Below are 23,337 nucleotides of genomic sequence, written 5' to 3'. Positions count from 1 at the left end.
CACTCTTGGTGCGAGATATGACGGTAGCGCCATCCTCAGCGTCTTCATCAAAGAGTGCGGTGTCTCGTGCAGAGTGCTTGCTGCTGATAGTTGTTACAGATGAGGTGGTGGAAGCACGGATAGATGTTGGAGACTCGACACCACCAAGCCAATTTTTTACGCCGCCAGATGATTTGGGGCTGGTGGTGCTGGCATTCGTTACAGAGGCAGTGGTGTTAGGCTGATTGGAGGGAACATTGATGGAAGGCGGCAGTTTGGGGGCTTTGGGTGCCTTAGGATGCTTCGGGACTTTGGGGACACGGAATACATTGGAACTCTTGGCTGGGACTCCACCCAACAAGGCATGCATGGCGGAAAAATGGGTCCAGCCCTTCTTCCGAAAGCTCTTTGCTACCGGATTTTTCTGTGTAGTGATTAGCTATCAGTCATAAAGCCAAAATGTATCATCATACCACAATGAGCTCCTTCCAGACCGTTTCTCCTTTGTCAAGTATATTAAGACCCACTTCATCGTCCCAAGGAATGCCTGACAAGTTGGTGATAGGCTTCACTAAGTTGTATTTTGTACGAAGCTGTAAACCTTGAGGTTGACAATCAGTGATTGATAGATTAGATAATGTACCCTGCCCCACTTTGAACTGCAGGAAGTGGTGGTCTTTGCTGGTCCCTTACTAAGAAGAGGAACTAAATGTAACACAACCTTAGGCCAGAACCCAGGCTTGAAATTCAAACTGTCCCCGCCCTCTGCACTGTTGGTGGTGATGAATAATAAACCTAAGTGAAACTCAGCCGCTGCCCGAGAGGCTATAGAAACGACTTTATTATTTACCTAAGTGAAACTACAATAGATGTTAGTTTAAGGTGATCTCTAATAAATGTAATGTAACATACCTCAGCCGCTGCCCGAGAGGCTATAGAAACGACTGAGGTATTCCTATACTAAACCCCCTACTACTTATAGTCAGAGGTGCTACTCGCTACAGTATAATGACTCCTAGGAGTACAATGGTTACTCTATGGAGTGGTGGCTATGCTCCATGGAGAACAATGGCTGCTTCGGCAGAGACCAGGTTTATCCGGTTTTGTCAATGAACTGGATAAGAGCCGATGTCTCTGCTTCAGTCCAAATTGCATTGTTGTTACTACTATCTTGGGCGCCTGTGCCATTGCAACCTCGGTAGATATGTTCTGAGCAGGCTGGAGGTCTTGGTTCATCCTGGTAGAACATCACAGTCGTTTTGGTGAAGGGACTGGGACTAGGGTTGGGCTGGAGGCCCTGCATTTTTTTGCTCTAGACATGAGGTTGATGGAAGTATGATACCTACTCACTCATAGGCTTATGGGATGGATGCCTATCCGTCTCTCCGACGGCATTCCGGCAGATTGTGGCTGGAAAAAAAAAAGTGGGATTTCAAGAAAAACAGAGTTCCCGTACGAGCCCTAACATTGCGGGAAGCACGCGAAGCTTACGCAAGAAATGGCGGGTGCCGTTATGGCGAGCCCACTGTTTCGTGATGCCGCAGTTCCAATTGTTCCTTTATCTTAGTGTTTCCTTGCATGATAATTACTTCCTAACATCCGTAACATGGAAATTTCAGCAATACACTCTTGCTATAAATCTCGTGAATGCATCCTTTTGTCTACTCTAGGTGTTGAGTAGTATACCCAAAGGTACGTCTACATCTGCCGGTCTCAAACAGATATAGTTTTGAATATATTGAAGCCATCCAGAGCGGTACTAATGACTGTTCCGGGAATCTGAGGATGCCAATGCAGCTCCTTGACGTCCTTTTGACCTTGATGTACGAAGAGTAACTGAGGAGGTACCATGCGTCCCCATTCAGGCACATCGTCCATCGCACCAGACTCATCGTCATCTTGCTCTACGCCGAGATCCCAAAGTGTTACCTGATTGTCTGCTCCAGAAGCAGCGAAGACGGAGTCCTCCATCGGATGCCACTCAATAGACGTGATGGGCGCGTGATGCCAGTTGAAAGATGCCACTGGTAATGGCACTGGAGAAGGTGTCCTAGATAAAGCAATGAGACAATAAGCAAATATGCTATTTTTGTAAGTAGCACACTTACCCCTTCTTCTGCATGCTCCGTAAATCCCATACCTTGATACCACCTTCATCACCACCGCTGAGAAGAAGATGACCTGCGTTTTTATTCCAACTGATAACATTAACGTCGCTCTCGTGAGCAGGCTGAATACCGGCCACGCTCTGACGTCCTTTACTCCGGACGTCCCAAATTTGCACGCTACAATCGGCAGAACAAGAGGCAAAGACGGTAGGCTCTGATGGACTCCATTGGAGATCCTCGATACTCGACGTGTGCGATGTGAAAGGCTGAGAAAGAGCATTGAACCCAGACGGTGTGGATGTTGTCAGATAAATTTTCGAGTGTATGTCTCCGGTGAGGAGCCGTAGAGACGATGGGTTGGCTTCGCCAGACGATGCCCAGTCCATTGCAAAACCTTCTACGCATCCATGCAAATTTATCGTAAATGCTGGTTTTCCACTTCTTGACTTGTCAAGTGAGTAACCTGGGACATCCAGTGACTCGATGAGCGGTCTGATGTCCCATATATGTACTTTTCCAGTGTCGGCCCAGGTAGCGGCATAATAAGGCTGAGATACTGGAAGAAGGGGATGCGAGGGAGGTAGAGGCTGCGCTCGGACGCGATTGACACCTCCGATGTGAGGAACTGATCTGTATTCCAGGATGGCATCTTCATCGAGATTGTCGTCGTCTTGATCGTTGTCTTCAGAATGAGATTCGTCTTCATGAATAAGAAGTTGTAAATGTTTTGATTAGCGATACAATAAGAATCGACATCGGCCTACCTCCGTCCGTTTGTGTTCGATGCAATGAACTCATTTTATAAACCGCAAGCTCGTTCTTATTGGCCAAATCAGCTTGCGTACCACTGACCAAGTAAGCCGTGGCCGGGTATCGCTGCCGCTCATCTCCTAGGCTGTCTCGTAAAACATCAAAGGAGAGACACGGCCAATTAACATTCATCGAGTGCCGCATAACGTATACGGAGTCATCTGGTTCTAAAATCTCGTCGTTTCCGAGCATGTGCGTCCCTGGGATGAATACATCAGGTGCAGATGGTTGCTCGTCTGATTCTTCGATCGCGGGTAACACCTCGTCAACGTCCATTCCTAGAAAACCAGATATTACTCAATTATGTTCAAAAGATGATGATACATACCATCCTCTCCACCCTCGCTTGCACCTCCGTCTACTACTTCCTCATCGCCTTCGATCTCATCCTCCCAAGCATCCTCGAACTCACCCATCTCATTATTTGCGACATTATCGCGTTTCGAGCCACTGGCCGATGCTTTCTGAAACGCTTGCCCCTCGCTAGATACAACTGAGTTTTCGGCGGCTGAGCGTTTAGACATCGTTTAACTCGAACACGAAAGACCTTAGATTATTACACGCGATCTTGTTCAACGAAGTTTTTCAAAGATAACATTAGCCACGTGATTCACATCAGCTCCAGAATTAGGGTTTGAATTTCAGCGCGACTAGATGCCGGTTCTCGCTCAGTGTTCATCTCCTAATCAGGGGACAAGTTCGCTCAAGTTGACTCTGCAATGTCCTGTTATCCAGATTACCTCTCTCCGAATGTAACACCCCAGAAGTTCTCCAAATCGCAAAAGTCGCGTGCGCGTCGTGAGCCGTCGGGTGTCTTTTCACTCTTTCAAGCACCACAAATACAGCAATTCAAAGAAGCATTTCAACTGATCGACCATGACAAGGATGGGTGGGTCAACGACCAGGATTTACGGGAAATATTCACTAGTCTTGGTGGGTGTAACCATTTATTAGCATTCTTGTGGGCATGTGAACCCGTTATAGTTTGATAACGCCTTTGCCTTTGCTCCATCGCAGGTATCACACCCTCGAAGACGATGATGGATGCACTCCTTAGAGCTCGCCCAGGCACGGGGGGACATGGAAAGGCGCTGTCGGTCATCTCCTCATATGATGAATCCGTTGCTTCTGATCGAGGAATCAATTTCACGATGTTCCTTACTATGATGAGCGAGCGTCTCTTCGAGTTTGACCCAGAAGCAGAGTTAATAGAGGCTTTTGAGTCTTTTGACGAAGGGGATACTGGGATGGTCAAAGTGGAAGAATTGAGAAAGTGGCTAAGCGAAGCAGGCGAGAGAATGGATCAGCATGAGGTGCGCTTCTGCTGCTCGATACCTGAGACATTTTCGAATGACCCTCCTTAGATCGACAAGTTTCTTAAAGGACCATTTACTGACCGCCAGGGCAACTTTAATTATCGAGAGTGGGTCAAAGTACTCAGAGTTAACGATGACAACGAAGAGCCAGATCAACAAGTGTAATTGTATGGAATTCTGAATCTCTACCGGATGTTAACATGTATATATCCATATATCCTGTCTTTTACTGTTGCAGTTCGAAAGTGGGATATATACAGTGTAAATGATTAAAGAGATATCAGGAGGAAAGAGTTCGTGAAGTACTAAAATTTTATTGTGCGGATATGAGTTTGGGCGAAAGCCCGAAGGCGGCTTTCCCCGCTATGGTGGCCCGTCAATGTATATAGAAATCTAAGGATAAGGGATGTCAGCGACCTGCGATACCCTGAGATGTAGGAGTTCAGGTGGGCGACGCAAGCAGAGATGCTGATGTCCCAAATGGTAGGAGTCCACGATAGTAATGTACGTACCAATTGTTTATCTGACCGGTGGTAGGTTCAGGGTATAACGTATTAGTGCGGTGTGGGTTTCGGGGATAGCTTGCATGTATGTCCTTTCACTTTCATAACGTCAAATGGTACCCCTCTCAATAAATATTCGAGTGTAGCTCCAATGCGTATACTGTGTCCCGACATTTTCTGTTGACCTCCGGCTTGGAGGGCTTTGTTGATTGTCGTGAGGAAAGTCTTTCGGGTTAATGGGACAGTGTTTGTTTTTTTCCCGCGTAGTTGCGTGTATGCGAAAACATGGTCGTTTGGGGATAGTCGTAGTCTCGAACCAGACGTTTTGGGAAGGCGCGGGATAAGCCGCGCTCCCAAAACGTCTGGAGACTTTCGTCTTAGGACGAGTGCATCGAGTCACAGTGTCACAGACACTCGACTCTTTTAGGCAACGATTGCCGCTTTTAGACTAAGATTATCATGATGTAATTATGCTTAGTAGTACAGAAATCAGAAAATATTGACGAGTCCCATATTCAATGATCATTCAATTATTCGTCACTTTCCATGCTTCATTAAATGGTCACTGTCCCTACAGAATATTTATCCCATGAAGCCATCAAAAAGAAATCCTATACCAACCTTGTAGAGGCTCGTCAGAAAGCTGAAGCGGCAGGCCAAGAAGCAGACTTACAAGAATCACTTCGAAATTTTGTCCGCCAACAATGCAATGGCCGCACCCCCTATTCATGGCAAGTGGACGCCGCTGAGGCCTTTACTTTGGGACTCGACTGCACCATTATTGCTGGCACAGGATCTGGAAAGACTTTGGCTTATGTCATGCCATCCTTCATACAGAAGTATGGCGTGACAGTCGTTATATCGCCGTTGAAAACTATAGAAGAGGAACAGGCCGATTAGTTTTGTGCATGGGGCATACAGTCAGTTGCAGTAAATGGAGACACATATAAACAAGACTTACACAAGGTAAGTCTATTTCTCGAGTCTCTATGTTGCTTTAAACTCGTTGGCATGTGTAGGAGCTCGAGGACCTTAAATATCAAATATTGTTAGCATCACCAGAATTGACAATTGAAAACCCCCAATTCAATGCATTGTTGTGCTCACCTGATTTTCAGAAATGTGTACTTGGATACATAGTTGACGAAGCCCACTGTATCTCACAGTGGGGAGGTGACTTTTGGCCAGTGTATGCTAAATTAGATAGGCTCCATTCATTTGTGCCTCTAGGCACACCTATATATGCAACGTCAGCTACAATGTCCCCTGCCGTCTTGGCCGAGGTTCAAAAAACACTGCACATTAGTGCATCAAAATCCTTTCATTTGAACTTGGGAAACAACCGACCTAATGTAACGCAGGAGCTTTGCATCATTGCTGGCTCCACAGACTATTCGGCCCTTGATTTCATTGTCAAAGATGCACAGGCTGCCAATGAAATACCACGGGCACTCATCTTTGTTAACACTGTTAGTCAGTCCCAGGCTGGCTTTCGGAGACTCCACGGAATTGTATCTGACCAACTAAAGAGTCAAATCAGTTATTTGAATGCCAGGCGCTCGCCACGCACCAGGAAAACTGTCTTGCGTGACTTTTGTGAAGGAAAAATAAGGGTCATGTTTGTGACCAAAATAGGTGGCATGGTTAGCATTCAAAGCAATTTAATAAGCTTGCTTTGTCTAATAATTAAACAGGGATTCAACATACCAGATGTCAAGTTGGTGATCCAATTTGGAGTCCCATCATCACTGTCAGTATGGCTCCAAAGAGCAGGCCGAGCTGTCCGCAACTTCAGTCTTCAAGGACGTGCTATAATGATGGTTGAAGCGTCAGTGCTTCAATGCGTTAGTAAAAAAAAGAAAGGCAGAACTGGAGAAGAGAACTTAGAGTCAGAATATGAGCTTGAAGACTCAGACCACGAGATTGGAATAGAGAAAGATCCAACGTAGCACAAGAAAATAGAAGAGCCTCTTCGAGCCTGGATTGAAACCACAGGTTGTCGGCGTGATATTGCAGATGCATTTTACAATAATCCACCCGGCCGTACATGTAGGTTGCACATTTTCTGTGGCAGCGTGAGATTCTGATGTTTGAACCTAGCACCTACCGGCGTCTGCTGTGACAACTGCGACAGAACTGCGACGGGCCTTATGCCCTCCAATATTATTTTACCTCTACTCAGTCCTGCTCACACATCCTCCGAAACTAGCGATGAGGAGCAGGAAGACACACCTACCCATGAACAGAATGCAATGGGCAAGCGTGTGATGAAAACCGCTGATCAGAATTCCCCACTCACTCAACGCACAGGCCAACATCTCCAAACCATCAAGGATGCTCTGGACCATTGGCGTGTGACAATCCGCCAGCGTGACTATCCCCACTGCTCATTTACTGGCCTCGCCCTTCTCCCCGATCTCACTCTAAAATCAATAGCCTCTAATCGTTCGTGGAAAATGATCAATGATCTTCGCGGATCTCTCGGGGCCTCATGGTCATTAGTTGATGTATATGGTGGTGAGGTTCTGGACTTGGTGAGGCAGTTGGATGACAAAGTGTGAGAGTCTCATGAAGGGGCCAAAGTCGAGAAACGCCAAGCAAAGAAGCTTGCAAGGGAGGCCGTGAAGGAGGAGAATAAGGCTATAGGAAGGGAGCTGAAAGTGCAGAAACGAAGCTCACACCGAGTCCGCAATTCCAGCGCAAGTGGTAAAGAAAATGTACCACTGCCTGGTACCTCAGAGTAAGTTATTTCTTCACTTACCGGCTGATACCACTGATACTCTTTCTTGTAAGGTTCCAAGTAAATGTCAACACACCCTCAGTCCCCCTAGACGCAACTCAAACTTTGTATGCCACCTGGACCTTAACACTTTCATCCTCCACTGCTGTGCCGTTGTTTTTGCCTTTCACTCCCTCATTTTTTGCCAGTTCTTTTCAGCCCAATACGGAGACCTACAAGGGCTAGCAGGAGGTGCAATACCTTGGACTATAGTACTGTATATAGAACAAGTGATTATATACATTTATATTTTATCCTCTTGTTCAAGAGTGCCGCTCCCCTTGAGATGATATACTAAGGACTCACTTTATCCTCCGTGGGTCAGGTAATACGTTCTGGCATCTCTCAGTATTGCTTACCTTGAGCCTCAAGTTGTTCACCCTCCCATGCTACCAACAGACGATACACCCATGGACTTCCTCCATCCTCCGTGGGTCAGGTAATACATTCTGGTATATCTCTCAGTACCGCTTACCTCAAGCCTCGAGTTGTTCACCCTCCCATGCTACAGACAGACGATACACCCATGGACTTCCTCCATCCTCCGTGGGTCAGGTAATACATTCTGGTATATCTCTCAGTACCGCTTACCTCAAGCCTCGAGTTGTTCACCCTCCCATGCTACAGACAGACAATACACTCATGGACTTCCTCCATCCTCCGTGGGTCAGGTAATACGTTCTGGCATTCGTTATAGTACATTTGTCACTACCCTACCATATCTCCTGTGGTGCCCGAACATAACTTCTATTATTCCACCATCTTGCCAATGTCCCTTTTGTGAGTATGTTGAGAGATCCTTTCGTCACAACATCCATAGTCCCATCTGCTTTAGTCTTCACCTCTCGTCCATCCTGATATGTGTGAATATTTGAGGCAATGTATGCATTATGCAGAATCTCAATATCCTTCTCCTTGAGTGGGTCAGAGTGGTGTAGGCCTCGTCGAAGCGTCCGAATTTGAAGTTCTGTATGCTTGCGCACAGCTCTGAGTGTGGGAATGGCTGGGGAAGTTTTCTTCATAAGAGCCCAAGATGCATTTAGGCCACGAGTTCCAAATGTAACCTTTGTATCCTTGATATTATGTTCCTGCCCTTTGTCTATAGGCAGAAATCCGAGGGGGTGGCCGGTCATGTTCATCAACCAGCACCTGTGAAGAACAAAGTTTCTGTCAAGTACAAGTTAGTAAATTCCAACAAAATGCGAGAGAACTGTACTTTAGTTATGGTGGCCATTTGTGCTGCAGACATTGTAGTAGCTCTAGCACTTTAATAGTACACCTTTTGTTATTCTACGTACTGGACGAGGCTAATCACTATGCAGTTGAAAAATGAGTTGAGGAAGAGGCTGCCCTAATGGCCAAGGTCAAGGACAAACCCTCAGACAAAAATGATAAAAAGTCAAAAAAGAACAACTATGGGGGTAACAGACATATTTCTCGCGACTGTAAAAAACCTAGGGAAGAGGAAGGGCCAGAACAAAAACGAGAAGTCAGCAGACAAGAACAATGATAAAAAGAAAACTCACCAAAATAATCATTGCAAAACGGCTGCAAAAGCCTCTGCTGAAGACAACTCAGATGACTCCATGTATGCTTTCAAAGTGTCAACCTTGTCGAACATTATAAAAGAAAATGTATCCTATGCCCGGCTATCATAGACTCTGGTGCAAGTCAACACTTCTCCCCATTTAGAAACATGTTTGTTACCTTCCCACAAATCACCCCAGAACCTATTCATACAGCAGGTGAACCCCCACTACAAGCAATAGGCCACGGGGATATGACAGTATCACTTCCAAACGGAGTAAGAAAATCTAAGATACTCACAAAAGATGCACTGTATGTACCAGAGATGTCCACCATTCTCATATCTGCAAACAGAATGGATAGGGCCAGATATAGCATACACATTGAAGGCCGTTCTTGTCACATAATTTCACCAAACCCAAAATGCTGAGTTATTGCAATTGTACCTGCAAAAAAAGGGATATATCAGCTACAAGATGTACCAGTTGACAACAATGAAAAAGAACAAATACAAGCCAATACCGCCACCATCAGATTGTTGACTCTGGACCACATCAGGAAAAACCATTTTGCTATATAGCTGGGTATGTTTCTATAGCTGCTATGATAGCTATAGAATTCCTATTATAGCCAATAAATCTGGCAAGCTCACAGAGCAGTGGGCAACATATCAACCAGAGCCATAAAGCATCTCATTGCATCATCTCTAGTAACCGGCATAAAATTAGACTTCACTACAGATGAGACATTTTGAGATGCATGCGCAAAGGCAAAAGCAGATTGCAAACAATTCCCTAAGGAATTGTTTATACAAGCCACGTTTTATGGCAAACAGATCCATTCGGACCTATGGGGACCAGCAAGCGTCGAGGATATCACAGGAAAATGTTACATGATGATGTTTACCAATGACTATTCCAGAGAATCCCATATTCACCAACCAAGCACTATCAGCATTTACCAGATTCAGAACATGGATCCTCAACCAAAAGGATGGAGCTAAAATAAAGAAGCTAAGGTCTGATTGGGGCGGAGAATACATGAGTGAAGAATTTGCTACACACCTAAGAGAAAAGGGAACCATCCGCGAAGCAACAGTTCATGATTTGCCACAGCAAAACGGCATCTGCACACCTGGGACCTCGTGACACCACCAAAAGGCGCAAACATAATTCGATCACACTTTGTAACACAAATAAAAAGAGGCGCTAAAGGAGAAATCCTAAAATATAAAGCACAATTAGTCGCAAATGGAAATGGCCAAAAATATGGCATCGACTACCTTGAAACCTACTCAGCAGTTGCAAGACTGATGTCTCATTGCACAATCCTCGCACATGCCTGTGCAGAAGGCTGGAACATACATCAGGTAGATATAAAAGGGGCATATCTAAATGCAAAACTCGACAAGGATATATCAGGAAAAACCCTTTTGCTATATAGCCACCACATGTATATATGGATGCTTTCATAGCAACCATAGCCCTATAAATGCAATTATAGCACTACTATCGTTGGACAATAGGTGCAATTGGTCTGGGGAGAAGTTGAATAACTCACCAGTCATTGAGCTTTAGACTGTCAGAACTTGACCAGTAGATATATTTTTTAGTTTTCTAGCTGCCTATGTAGAAAAATAAGCAAGAACTTGAAGCATTGGAGCGGCAGAACAAAACCGAAAAGACAACGCATGTTTTGGAATGGTTCTGCAATTTCTGGTCACACTGGGTCACAGTGGCACTCACAGACCAAATCAGGCGGAGCTTACAAGTCAAATTCTGCCAGTTCACACCAAGTCCTGACGCTGGTGGTATGTGCGGTATGTACCGAAGCGGAGCTAGTGGTCCTTGATTGATTATCTTGGTGTGTGATTGCCTGTTTCGGTCACCTAGTCACAACTCCATCATTGTTTTCATTTCTCCAGACGCTTTGAGGCCCCAATCAGCTCAGTAAGTATCTGGCATTGTAGGGGCCTACCTATTGACATTTTCTAGAAAGATATTGCAATATTCCCAGCACGAGATCTGGTCAAATCTGGCCATCTTTCCCTCAAAATTCACACTTCTGGAGTTCAAGAGCATAGTGTCAGGTCTGTTGTTGTTGCTACAGATAAGCTATTCACTAAATTCTTTCACAATTATATTCTCTATACTATATTCTACATCTGACAATTTTCTAGCTACCTGTACAGTGATCGTTGAGCCTCTGGAGGCCCAAGTGCATATCTCTTACTGGTTGCATCCGGTGTCCAACAATAGTATACTAATATTTTTATAGTCACTATAGCCCTATCAATGCAATTATAGCCTTTATAGCACAAGATTTAGCTAAAAACAAAATAATAATATTCATAATTTGAATTTACCACAGTGTCTAATAAGTGTATTTACTACTAAAATTGTTTGAGATAAAATTTTGTGCAAACATCCAAAATATTACTGTGAGTCCAATTGAGTGGACAAGTATCTCTATTTCCCCCAAAGATTGGAATCAAATGACAAACCTGTCTAATGTTACGATAACACAATTTTCGGACCTTTCCTTCATTTTCATTCTCCACTTTAACCTTGTATACTTTAGCTTCCACACATGGTGCCACGCGGCACTTCCCCTTTTGTTCAAACTCCTCTTTCTCGTGCCGCATTGCCTTCTTCTTATTTTAGATACAACTCTCTCACACAGTGGAGCTGGTCATGCGGGCTAGGCTCCATGATATCATCAGCCACTGACTTTATCAACTGTACAGTACATAAGTACAAACACTCTGTATTAGTATATATACCCCAATAGATCCAGGAGACTCCTTAGCAAGTCCTCCTGTTGTTTACCAACAAACTCTCTGCAGCTTAAGGGGTAACCACTCCCCCATCACTACCTTTATAGTGTGTTCTTGTGTGCGCCAGAGTAACTAACTCTTGGTTGTTACATCTAATTGCAGAAAGGGGTATAATATCACCAGGCAGGTAGCCAGATGCATTAGGCCCAGATTTGGTGACAGAGTACATCATATGGTTGTCTTCAGCTGTTGGCCTTAGATGATTAAACCATTCAACATAAGCCAAATGATCTCTGGGCCAGTTAGAAGGGGCACTATGTGTGCCATATAAAGTTGTAGGTAACTTGAAGATCACTCTGAGACGTCCAATCCTTGTGCCTGGTATAACTTTTAAACAGATAGTAGATAGAGCTTTATATTATAAAACTTACCTGTCAAACCTGTTGATTCACAGTCATTGGAGTTCATCACTATAATAGTATCAAACCTAGGATGCTGTCCACCAACGCCTGAGGGTTTTGCCTTTACAGCATTTATTTGGTCATCAAACAAGTCCACATTGTTTCCAAGAGTTTCAAGGGAGAATTTGAATGAGTGGAAAACATCAAGGTTATGAAATAGAAGAGGATAAGGCCTTGTTTGTGCTCTGGAATGGGGCTGCTGTAATTTTGAATTAGGATAGATTTTGAGTATGTCCTCAAAGCCTGGGCAGGAGTGCTTCTCCATGATAGATATAAGTGATTGTTGGGATGTGCTTGGATTTTTTGCAATAATAATATGACGATCCTGAGACTTGGCACAAAGGAAAACATCTTCATCATCTTTTTCCATGCTCATTTTAAGATAACTCTCAAAAGCAAATATTTTTTCCCTACGCAGCAGCCAGGTGATCATTTGAGGAGCTTCATTCCTCTTATTAGAGGCCCTCCATCCATCTTTAGCAAAGTCTATATGAAATCTTTCAAACATCTCTGTATTGTAGTTGTCGGTGGTGCCAAACCATGTGATAAACTCCTGGTAGTGTAAGAGGGAATGAAATTTAGGTATGTTGAAATGGTCCCTGACTCCAAGATGAATAAGGATATCTTTGTGTTGGTGAAAAATATTGAGAGATTGGGCAAGGTAGCCCAAGGTGGTATCATCACGTGTTGGGTATTGTGCTATCTGAATAAAGTCTAAAAGTGATTGATAGGTGATGATAGCATGACGTGGAAGTTTGCCAATAAGGCATCCCAACAGTATCTTTGCCATATCTTTCCGTTCCTTCCCCCCTATTTGACCAAGAGCAGAAAAGCCATTCTAAAAACTAGGGAGATGATGCTCCAACTGAGATTTCACCTCTCATGTTAGAGAGGGAAGATGGACGTCGTACCAACTATTCCCAGATGATCCCTTACCTGTCCAAGGAAATCAAAGATCATGGCACTATTTACCAGACTATCAAAGTTGTCTTTGCAGACCTATTCCATTGGATCCATGATGTGGTAAGCTTGAATATAGTACATTATTGTGGTATCTAATCTAATAATCACTCTATCCAAAAGATTGAGCTGCAGCTGCCTGAGGAGTATAAGCTATTGGCTGAAGTTACGTCAATTTTGCCTGGCATCAATTTGTCTCCAATATTCCCCTTCCTTTCACTGGTGATTAACCTCAATGTCTCTACCAAAGGTCATCGAGATAGCAAAGACAAGGACTTCTGTCTTGTCCTTCTTATTGGTAATTTCCAAGGTGGAGCCCTTATCATGGTTGAAACAGGTCTGGTCTTGGAATTAAGGCAAGATGACTTTGCCATCTTCAGATCTTGTGATATTACACACTTCAATCTGCAATACCAAGGCAAGAGAGCATCTTTTGTTTTCCATACTGACAAAGAGTTCTCTTCATGGGAAAAGAATAGAAATGGATGGGCAGACAATGTAGTTTGAATAGCTTAGCTTTTTGCATGTTTTTTCTTTGTGAAGTTAGTATACTTTCAGATGCTCCCACGCCAAAATTTGACGTGTGGTGATTTAATCCTCCCCGTGTATTGCAGGTTCATCATCCTCCTTATACTACTCATGGCTAAAAAATCTGCTTCTAGTAAAACCAAATATCAAAAGGGTAAGATTACAATAGATGCTGGAGAGTATGAGAGGCTTAAGGAAGTTGGGAAAGCTCAAACTAGGGCTGCCAGCAAAGCAGCTCAAAAGACATTTCTGGAGAGACAGTGTCAAGGTATTTGTTTTTTTAAATCTCCCATAAAATATTATATATTCTACTGATGCTATTTAGAAATCCTGAAACATACTGCTGATACTCTTGAGGAAGAGGATGAGGGGGAGGATGCCCCACTGCCACCCTCCCAGAAGGGTAGGTATAGGAGGGAGGTAGTAGATGACCAGGAAGAAGAGAATGATAGTAACATGGTCCAGACTCCACCTGCAACTCAACCTAGATCCTGGAGGCCTATAGATAATGAAGATGAAGACGGGGGTGGGGATGACAATGACAATACAGATACAGAAGAGTTTAGGAACACTGTTAGAGGGGATAGTGAACAAGAAGGTATGATTCCTTTATCTTGTATATCAAGGTTGTCTTTTATATAACGAGTATAGAGGAGGAGGATGGCAATCATTCCCAGATGCAAGGCAGAAAAGTGAGTATATCTATCTACTCTCAATAAAAGTTAACATCTTCACATATGTATATAGGACACACAACAAGTTGGTAATATTGGTGAAAGCACTAGCACACCATCTTGTTTGCTATCTGCAGCTCTTTCCATTCAACCTTCCAGTTGCACATCAAGCACAGCAATGGCTAGTGTATCTTCATCTTCTGCTATGATCAGGAAGTGCAAACCTACACTAATGTGAAATATATATACAGACAATCAGCCAATCTTCAATATCTTAATCAAAAACCTCAAGGCAAAGATTTTGGGATTGACTTTGATGCTTTAGAGGAAACTATGGTAGCATAAGTACTCTGTTAATAGTAAAGTCTATTCATAGTCTAGATTGTTTGATTCTTTTAAAGATATTGTGAATTTTTGATATTGCTTTTGATATTATGCATTTTTTGCATTACCCTTGAAGTTATAATGCAATAAATGTCCAAATAATTGATCCAATGTATAGGTACATATAAAACAAGGTGGAAGCTATAAGACTTGTATTACAGCTATTTTTCTATAAAGACTATAAAACCTAGGCAAAAGCTATAATTAGTTGGCTTGACTCTAAAAGTCAAAAAAGATCCCCAGCATCTATAACAGCTATAACAGCTTTTGGTCATCTATAAGAGCCTATATGTGGCTTTATAAATGCCAGAGGTTCTATAACAGGTCTGACAGTTATGACAACTTTATAAGCACCTATAAGCAAGTATAGCTCTATATTTGCTCTATATAGCTACCCCCATTTTTCCTGATGTGTCTATATGAGACCTCCGCCAGGGTACCTAAAACCAGATCAAAAGGAAATGGTCTGCAAATTGAACAAGGGTATCTATGGATTAAAACAGGCAGGAGTTCAATGGTACAAAAGACTCACCAAAATGTTTGACTCCAAGGGATTTACAAGATCGGAATACAATCACGCTGTTTTTGTGAGGCACTGCAATGCATCTGAAATAGTTGTGGGAGTGTCAGTAGACAATATAACAGTCACATCAAACTGTCTAAAAGCTATAGAAGGCTTCAAGAACAATCTACAACGATAGTGTTACAATAACACAATTTTTGGACTTTCCCTTTACTTTTATTCTCCGCTTTAACCTTGTACTTTAGCTTTCACACATGGTGCCACGCGGCACTTCCCCTTTTTGTCCAAACTCCTCTTTCTCGCGCCGCATTGCCTTTCTTCTTATTATAGACACAACTCTCTCACCCAGTGGAGCTGGCCATGCGGGCTAGGCCCCATGACATCATCAGACACTGTCACTATCAACTGTAAAGTACATATGTACAAATAACCCTGTAGTAGTATATATACCCCAATAGATCCAGGAGACTCCTCAGCAAGTCCTCCTGTTGTATACCAACTAACTCTCTGCATCTTAAAGGGTAACCACTCCCTCTTCATTCTCTTTATAGTGTGTTCCTGTGTGCGCCAGAGTAACTAACTCTTGGTTGTTACAGATAGCACGAGATATTGGATCTAGGCAAAATCCACTGGTTAGTAGGATTTGAAATAACCAGAAGCCAAAAGGAACACATCTTAAAGTTAGGTCAACAAGCGTACACCAATTTGATCCTCAAAGTGTTTGAAATGCAGAACTGCAAGAGTGCATCAGCACCAATGGAACCTGGAATTATACTATTAATTGATCAGTGCCCGAAATCAACTGAACAAATACAACAAATGGTGAATGTACTGTACCAAGAAGCTATTGGAAAGCTGATGTATCTGGCACCCGGTACAAGGCCAGATATATCATTTGCTGTATCAGTGGTATCACAATTCTCACATAACCCTGCCAAAGTCCATTGGGAAGCTGTAAAAAAAATCCTAAGATATGTAAAAGGATCAAAGGAAACAACACTCACCTTAGGAGGAGAAAACAAGGGCCTAATAGGATTCTTGGACAGTGACTGGGCATCACAGCCCCATAGGAGATCAATCAGTTGATACATCTTCACGTATAATGGCAGTACAATCTCCTGGAGTGCCAAGAAGCAATCAATAGTTGCTCTCTCCAGCACAGAAGCTGAATATATCAGGCTTACCTATGCGAGCAAAGAAGCAATATGGTTGAGAGGGATACTAGGCAATATAGAAGGCACAAAACCGCTAAAGCCAACAATAGTCTATGCAGACAATCAAAGTGCCATTGCACTCACCTCAAATAATGTATACCACACCCGTTTGAAGCACATCAACGTACAATTCCACTTCATCCGCCAACTAGTTGAAGAATCCATCCTATCCTTCAAATACTGACCTACCAACAAGATGCCTGCTGACACGTTAATGAAAGCGCTGGCCAAACCAAAATTTCAATGATTCTGTAACATGATAGGACTCAGCTCAGCTTAAGGGAGGGTGTTGGAGCATTAGACAATGCTCATAGAAGTTGAGCCTTCGCCTAGAAACACTTACATTACTTACGAATTTGTAACTGCGGGAAACTCCTTCCTTTTCCATCTTCAGATATTTCCGCAATGTGTATTTTCTCGTTGTTCAAGCACTTGACACCTCAGTCTGTTATTACAGTACTGAGGTGAGACATTACAGCAATGTGTTTTCAAGTTAGATATCTATTGACATTCTACTTTAGTGTTTATTCATTAAACAGAGGTTTATACATAACCACTTCACCTGCTATGTTGGAAAGTATTTACACTACAAGTAGAATACCAAGGGATCACATGATCAACACACCAGGTTGATATTTACTCGAACTTCAGGAATTGGTGAAAATCTGATAAGGCATTATTTGGACATGGATTGTTGCAAAAATCACTTTTACTATATTAGGCCTATTTGCAGCCTTTTGCATCTTTTCTGGCCTGACAAATTTCTGATCTGCCCCAATTTGGCTGTGTCAGAGTAAAAAAATGTATAAAAAGCTACAAAAGATTGCAAATAGGCCTCATATGGTAAAAGTGATTTTTGCAACAATGTGATTATCCATGGTGAAAAGTGCATCACCTATATATGCTCTGGCAATGTTTATGGAATTCTGAAAGTTATATCACATTGCTATGTATTGATAAGCATACAAATAAGGCTGATAGAATTATCAACCAGCTTTGTCCTGCTAGAGTCTTGTAATCTCCGCTATTCATGGTGGAATAATAAAAGTACATCATAAATGTATTCTATGATTAGCAAGTATGGTTGTATTGTCTGATAGTTAGCTTTGTCTAAGTTTGAGTGATAAGGTGAGATATATCTGGAACTTACAATCTATAGTTGTGTTAATAGATTAAACATGAGATTGGCATGAGACTGGTGGTCTTGGTAGGCTAGATATGGGGTTGGCATAAGGCTGGATATGAGAGGTGTTTTATGACAAGATCACACATACCAAAGTTGCAGTTAGAGCAGTGGTGTTATCTTTCTTGTGTGGGGGATTGTGCATATCATTAGGGTGAAATAAGCAAGTATGGGTGGAAATAACAATAGCAAATATTCAAGTCGGGCCTAATTACAGTAACATACAGTGATTGAATTGGCCATACCTGCAAGCCTGCTTCTAAGAGTATGGATGCTGCTTGTTAATATAGGCTTACAACAACAAGCATACATGATGTAACTGACGTAAAAATAATAGCCTGAGGAAACAATCTCTTGATGGAGACATCAGACATGCTATACCAACAAGATTATAAGGCAATACATCAGGAAAAAAAAGCCTTTTGCTATATAGCAGAGGGGTTTGTATATATGTGCAAATGAAGCCTATTATAGCACCTATAGCACTTATAGCACTATAAGAGCAACTATAGTATGATTATAGCGACCATAGTGTTATATGAGCAATAAGAGCAACAGGAGCAACAAAAGCAATAATAGTATTATAGATGCAAAATTTAAAATGCTATATATGACTACCATAATGTTTGATATGCATATTTGCTACTAAAGTTATTAAGATAAAATTTGTGACAAACATCCAGAACATTACTATGAGTCCAATGATAAGAACATGTATCGTGCAAACCACCAAAAGTAGGGATAAGTTGACAAACCTGTCTAATACTGGATAAAGGGATGATTTGTCCTGGAGGAAAACCTTCAGTGTTTAGAGGTACCTTATTAATAGAGTACATTAAGTGGTCCTTTTCAGCTGTGGATTTGAGGTTGCTATACCACTCTACATATGCCAAATGATATTTTGGCCAATTATTGGGGGATGCATGGAAATTGTATAGTGTTTCAGGTAGTTTAAATATTACTCTCAATCTCCCAATTCTTGTTCCTTGAATACAGTCATTAGTATTAGATGTGCTTGTGGTCATAGGGTAAGAGAAACATTACCTTTTATGCCTGTAGCCTCACAATCAGGAAAACTCATCACAACCACTGTGTCAAACTGTGGCAATAGATTGTTTTTTCCACTTGGCCTGGCTTTGACAGAATCTACCTGGTCATTCTCCAGGTCAACATTGTTGCTTAGGCTATCTAAACAAAATTTGAAGCCATGGAAGATATTGAGGTTTTGAAATAGAAGGGGTAGTAATCTGGTTTCACAACATGTATTTGGGTGAGTTAGTTTACTGTTAAAGAAGACTTTGAGTGCTGATTCAAATCCAGGACACTGATGCTTCTCCATGACGTCCAAAATGCTTTGCTGACATTTATTAAGGTATTTTGCTATGACAAGCCTTTGGCCTTGGAATTTGGAGTGAGGGAATTCATATTTTTCATTATCCATGGTCATTTTCAGATAGCTCTGGAAAGCAACCACCTTTTCACAACGCAGAAGCTATGTCACCATTTATGGTGCTTCATTTCTTTTATTAGAAGCCCTCCAACCTTCTTTTGCAAAGCCGATATGGAAGTGCTCAAATATCTCAGTGTTGTAATTTTTGGTGGTTCCAAACCATGTAATAAACTGGTGGTAATGGAGGAGAGAGTGGAATTTTGGAATGTTTAAGTGTTTTCTTATGTTAAGCCATACCAATATATCTTTGTGTTTGTGGAAATTGTCCAAAGCATCTGAAAGGTAGCCCAGAGTGGTGTTGTCATGAGTGGGATACTGTGCTATCTGGATGAAGTCCAAGAGGGGTCGGTATGCAAGTATAGTGCTTCTTAGAATCTTTCCAATCAAATATCAAAGCAATATGCGGGCCATATCCCTTCTTTCCTTTCCACCAATCTGGCCTAATGCAGAAATTCCATTTTTGAAATGACGAACACCATAGCAAGCAGGAAGGGAGGAAATGTGGTGGTCAAGCTCCTTGGGATCCATAAGGTCCTTGCACCAGTTCACCATATGCTTAAAGATGCCTTGGTATAGTTGATGGAGAATTTTGGGGGAAACAGATAAATGAATGTTGCAATGAGAGTGTAACAACCAAGATTTATTTACTCTGGCGCACACAGGAACACACTATAAAGAAGATGATGGGGAGTGGTTACCCCTTAGGCTACAGTGAGTTAGTTGTGCTAGACAACAGGAGGACTCGCTGAGTCCTTCCCCATGTATTGCTCCTGTATATATACTAAAATACATGAGGTACTGTACAGTTGTAAATATAGTTTAAAGTCCGATATTTAGCATGTGACTGGTCACATGATGAGTCTAGACACTGGTCAGGTAATGTGTCACATGACTGGTCATGTGACTTATGAAAAGTCCGAAAATGTAAAGTAAAGTAAATGGTCACATGACTGGTCATGTGACTTGGAAAATAAAAGTAGAAGTACAAAAGTGAAGCGTAAATAGGTGCTGGTATGTAAATTGTAACAGAGAGAAGTTACACCAGAATGGCTCGTAAACACCACTGGAGACATTATTATCCGTGCATCTCTCTTGAAATTGATTGAAGGAATCTGTATTAGCTCTAGTGTTCTGAATGACTTCTTCTGTCCAGTTCTGTGTACGTGGCTCTCCGGGAGTAGATTTTGAAAGCTCAGAAGCAGGCCTTTTGAATTTGGGACAGGTGCCGTACCTTGTACATGTCACTAGACATTGTTCTGGATAATCTGTGACATAGCAAGCCAAAACAGGATGAACTCTCCTGACAGCCCCATCACCCCCAGTAATGTCCATCCCTTCAATGCCAGCCTTCTTTAAAGGTTCTAGTATGACCCTCAAAGACTCATGGAATAGACGCTGAACTCTTAATGACTTTGCCTTTGCTGTAAGCTGAGATCCCCTAACTTTATTGACTGACAGATATCCTGTGAGAATGCAAGCATGTTGGCTTGGCTTGCGTCTTATGGCTCTGGGTATGTTTCCCAACATGAGATTACAGGATAAGCTGATTTAGAGTTGAAGAATTGCGTGAGCTGGGTTTTGTCTGTTGCAATGATAACAGGCACCAAGGCTACCCTAGATAGTAGATGAGCCTATTCCAAAGATTGTATAAGTTAATGTAAAAGATTCACACAGGCTATGCTCACCTGGATAGCATGCCACCATTTCCTTGTCCACATCTCATGGTATATCCTTGAATCTCTACTTGCATCTGTAAAAACATTTTTGATATGATAGACTATATTTTCAGCATGAACTGGATTTCCCAGGAGAGTTCTGATAGCTGACAGTACATCACGGTACTGGATTAGGTGTGTGTTGTCAGGAGTATCCGTGAAAAAGATCATGGTTAATTTCCATTCAGCCCTGGCTGGTATGTTGTGGTCGACAATTTTATGTAATGCATGTATATTATGATATGACAAGCCAAGTTTCTCCTTGACCTGGGAAAAAGTATGAGCAAAGTACAGAGAAATTGTGAAATCACTGACACCTGGAATACCCAGCAGTCAATCAAATGACTGATGCCCTATACCATCTTCAATTGCCCAGCAGGCTACCCTCCAATCCATCTCTGAGGCAAAGGGAAAGAACTTGGGATCTGGATTTTCACCCATTTCTATGTCTTCACCTCTATCTCCACCTCCATCTCCACCTCCACCTGCCCTAAAAAATTCCCTTCTCCACCTCTGATGTAAAGTCTCATCCATACTTGCCAGTAGTGGGATATTTCACCTCTATACATTTATCCTCATTATCATCTAAGACAAATGAGTTTGGATGAAGGGATGGGCCTGCTATGTTCTGCTCATTTTCTATAATATCAGGAGGCTGGATGGGAACAAAGAAAAATAGGTCTTTTTGCAGCTCCTATAGTACGTCTCCAGTTGTCTCCTCCTCCCTATCATCATCTATCAACATGTCTAATCCACTAGCTTCTTCAAGATCTTTTTCTGACTGTGGGATAGTGAGTGCTCGTAGCTTCCCTTTGCAGTACCATAAACATTTGTTTGCAGAGCCAAGATGGGCATTCACAGCATGAGCTGTTGCAAATGACTTTCCGCATCCAACAGGACACATGTGAGGAGCATCTCTGTTGACTAATGCTGCACGATGTATAGGCAAGGACATAATGTGCACTTGTATGGATTTAGTAGAAAACAAGTCTAGAATGGACATGGTGCTCACCAATAATCTGTGAAGAAAGTCCGGTAAAGACGAATCCACTTTTTGGTTAGTTTTCTAGACTGCCAATCTTTCAATTGTAGGTGGTCAGTATCTAACCAGACCAGGTCGCTGACCTTGTAATCAGGAGCCTTGGAGCGTCTACACTCTGCCCTGTCTTTCATCTGCTCTGCAGTTTTGAATAATACCTTGCGTGTTTTGTCTAAGGCAGATTTCATGTCCTTAGCCATGTTCCCTGCAGCCTCATTCTTGCTTTTACCGGGTTCTACACCCATTCTGGGCAGGTACAATCTCGTAACCTCTAATGGTGCCTTTTTTGTAGCTGACGACTGTTTAATATTATAAGAGAACTGGGCTATCTAAGCTACTTGGCCCAATCTGTCTGTCTGTCATTAATAAATATACGGAGGTATTGCTTCAATTCCTGATTGAGCCTCTCCATTTTTCCATCGGTCTGCGGATGGAACACCGTTGATAATTTAGGTTTGATGTCTAGCATTTGACATAACTCTTTCGTAAATTTGCTAGCAAATTGGGGTCCCCTGTCAGAGATAACTGTTTCCGGTAACCCATGGGTAGACCATACAAAATCCTTAGATAAGTCTGCCATACCAGCAGCTGTAATTGCTTTATTGGTGGGAATAAATACCACTTCTTTGGAGAAGTGATCTACTACCACCATTACTAAATCATACCCTTGTGATTCAGGCAGATCCATCATAAAGTCAAACGATATATCCTGCCAGGGACTAGCTGGTATCAGATTTGGCATAAGTTCTCTGGCCGGCGGTTGATGCGAGTTCTTTGCCATGGCACATCTTAGATAGGATTTTATGTATTCCTGTATGTCTTTGACCATGCCAGGCCACATGTAATTTCTGGAGATCAACTCCATGATTTATTGCTACCCAGGGTGCCCAGCCACTGGAGTGTTGTGATGTCTATCTATTGCCTTGATCCTTGCGGACTCAGGCACATAGATTTTGTCTTTGTAATGGAAGAGCCCGCTTTCCCATAAATAATGTAAATTGCCATCAAGGTGTGCCTTCTCTTCTGAGGAGATGTCTTTCCTGAAGACTTCTAGAAGTTCGGAATCCTACCCAATTTGAACATTGGCAACCCTGGATTGATCTATCAGGGTGACACCTTTGTTGTCACCTTTGATGCCATTGGCATGATCCTCTTTTCTAGACAAAGTGTCCGCTTTCCCCATTCAAGTCCCAGGCTTATGAATTAGTTTATAATTAAACCTACATAGGTACACCATATAGCGGGCCTGTCTTTGGTTCAAGTCTCGGGCCGTCATAAAATACTCTAGATTTTTATGATCAGTCCAAATTTTGAGTTGGTGCCTAGCACCTTCTAAGTAGTGCCGCTAGTGCTCTAAAGTTCTAATGATTGCCAGCATCTCCTTATTGTAAATTTGATAGTTGTGCTC

The 23,337-nt window shown here is 42.4% G+C and overlaps 8 protein-coding genes across 8 annotated transcripts; 4 read left to right on the top strand and 4 right to left on the bottom strand.

Moving 5' to 3' along the window:
• Nucleotides 1-1,521: 1,521 nt before the first annotated feature.
• On the bottom strand, nucleotides 1,522-3,437 carry SERLADRAFT_458743 (uncharacterized protein; the record flags this gene model as incomplete). Its single annotated transcript, XM_007314494.1, has 4 exons — nucleotides 1,522-2,029; nucleotides 2,088-2,787; nucleotides 2,852-3,175; nucleotides 3,226-3,437. 4 exons carry the CDS (start codon nucleotides 3,419-3,421, stop codon nucleotides 1,693-1,695), a joined length of 1,557 nt encoding a protein of 518 aa, XP_007314556.1.
• A 116-nt stretch (nucleotides 3,438-3,553) lies between these two features.
• On the top strand, nucleotides 3,554-5,021 carry SERLADRAFT_458740 (uncharacterized protein; the record flags this gene model as incomplete). The annotated part of the gene is made up of 4 exons (XM_007314493.1): nucleotides 3,554-3,830; nucleotides 3,915-4,210; nucleotides 4,262-4,606; nucleotides 4,726-5,021. 3 exons carry the CDS (start codon nucleotides 3,617-3,619, stop codon nucleotides 4,376-4,378), a joined length of 627 nt encoding a protein of 208 aa, XP_007314555.1.
• A 253-nt stretch (nucleotides 5,022-5,274) lies between these two features.
• On the top strand, nucleotides 5,275-5,616 carry SERLADRAFT_434264 (uncharacterized protein; the record flags this gene model as incomplete). The annotated part of the gene is made up of 1 exon (XM_007314492.1): nucleotides 5,275-5,616. The coding sequence occupies one exon, from the start codon at nucleotides 5,275-5,277 to the stop codon at nucleotides 5,614-5,616; it is 342 nt and encodes a 113-aa protein (XP_007314554.1).
• A 359-nt stretch (nucleotides 5,617-5,975) lies between these two features.
• SERLADRAFT_434263 (uncharacterized protein) lies at nucleotides 5,976-7,681 on the top strand (the record flags this gene model as incomplete). The annotated part of the gene is made up of 6 exons (XM_007314491.1): nucleotides 5,976-6,359; nucleotides 6,411-6,560; nucleotides 6,666-6,765; nucleotides 6,817-7,233; nucleotides 7,291-7,456; nucleotides 7,510-7,681. 6 exons carry the CDS (start codon nucleotides 5,976-5,978, stop codon nucleotides 7,679-7,681), a joined length of 1,389 nt encoding a protein of 462 aa, XP_007314553.1.
• A 527-nt stretch (nucleotides 7,682-8,208) lies between these two features.
• On the bottom strand, nucleotides 8,209-8,628 carry SERLADRAFT_405927 (uncharacterized protein; the record flags this gene model as incomplete). Its single annotated transcript, XM_007314490.1, has 1 exon — nucleotides 8,209-8,628. One exon carries the CDS (start codon nucleotides 8,626-8,628, stop codon nucleotides 8,209-8,211), a length of 420 nt encoding a protein of 139 aa, XP_007314552.1.
• A 4,513-nt stretch (nucleotides 8,629-13,141) lies between these two features.
• SERLADRAFT_405926 (uncharacterized protein) lies at nucleotides 13,142-14,766 on the top strand (the record flags this gene model as incomplete). The annotated part of the gene is made up of 8 exons (XM_007314489.1): nucleotides 13,142-13,282; nucleotides 13,343-13,556; nucleotides 13,778-13,805; nucleotides 13,834-14,015; nucleotides 14,073-14,345; nucleotides 14,399-14,439; nucleotides 14,495-14,608; nucleotides 14,635-14,766. 8 exons carry the CDS (start codon nucleotides 13,142-13,144, stop codon nucleotides 14,764-14,766), a joined length of 1,125 nt encoding a protein of 374 aa, XP_007314551.1.
• A 5,908-nt stretch (nucleotides 14,767-20,674) lies between these two features.
• Nucleotides 20,675-21,424, bottom strand: SERLADRAFT_405925 (uncharacterized protein; the record flags this gene model as incomplete). The annotated part of the gene is made up of 3 exons (XM_007314488.1): nucleotides 20,675-20,806; nucleotides 20,861-20,925; nucleotides 21,250-21,424. 3 exons carry the CDS (start codon nucleotides 21,422-21,424, stop codon nucleotides 20,675-20,677), a joined length of 372 nt encoding a protein of 123 aa, XP_007314550.1.
• A 549-nt stretch (nucleotides 21,425-21,973) lies between these two features.
• On the bottom strand, nucleotides 21,974-22,258 carry SERLADRAFT_339383 (uncharacterized protein; the record flags this gene model as incomplete). The annotated part of the gene is made up of 1 exon (XM_007314487.1): nucleotides 21,974-22,258. A coding segment is annotated over one exon (285 nt), but the record flags the coding sequence as incomplete, so codon positions are not given.
• Between the last annotated feature and the right edge of the window lie 1,079 nt (nucleotides 22,259-23,337).

This window comes from Serpula lacrymans (genome assembly GCF_000218685.1).
Source record: "Serpula lacrymans var. lacrymans S7.9 unplaced genomic scaffold SERLAscaffold_3, whole genome shotgun sequence".
Lineage (NCBI taxonomy): Eukaryota > Fungi > Basidiomycota > Agaricomycetes > Boletales > Serpulaceae > Serpula > Serpula lacrymans.
This window is presented reverse-complemented; position numbering and strand designations above follow the sequence as displayed.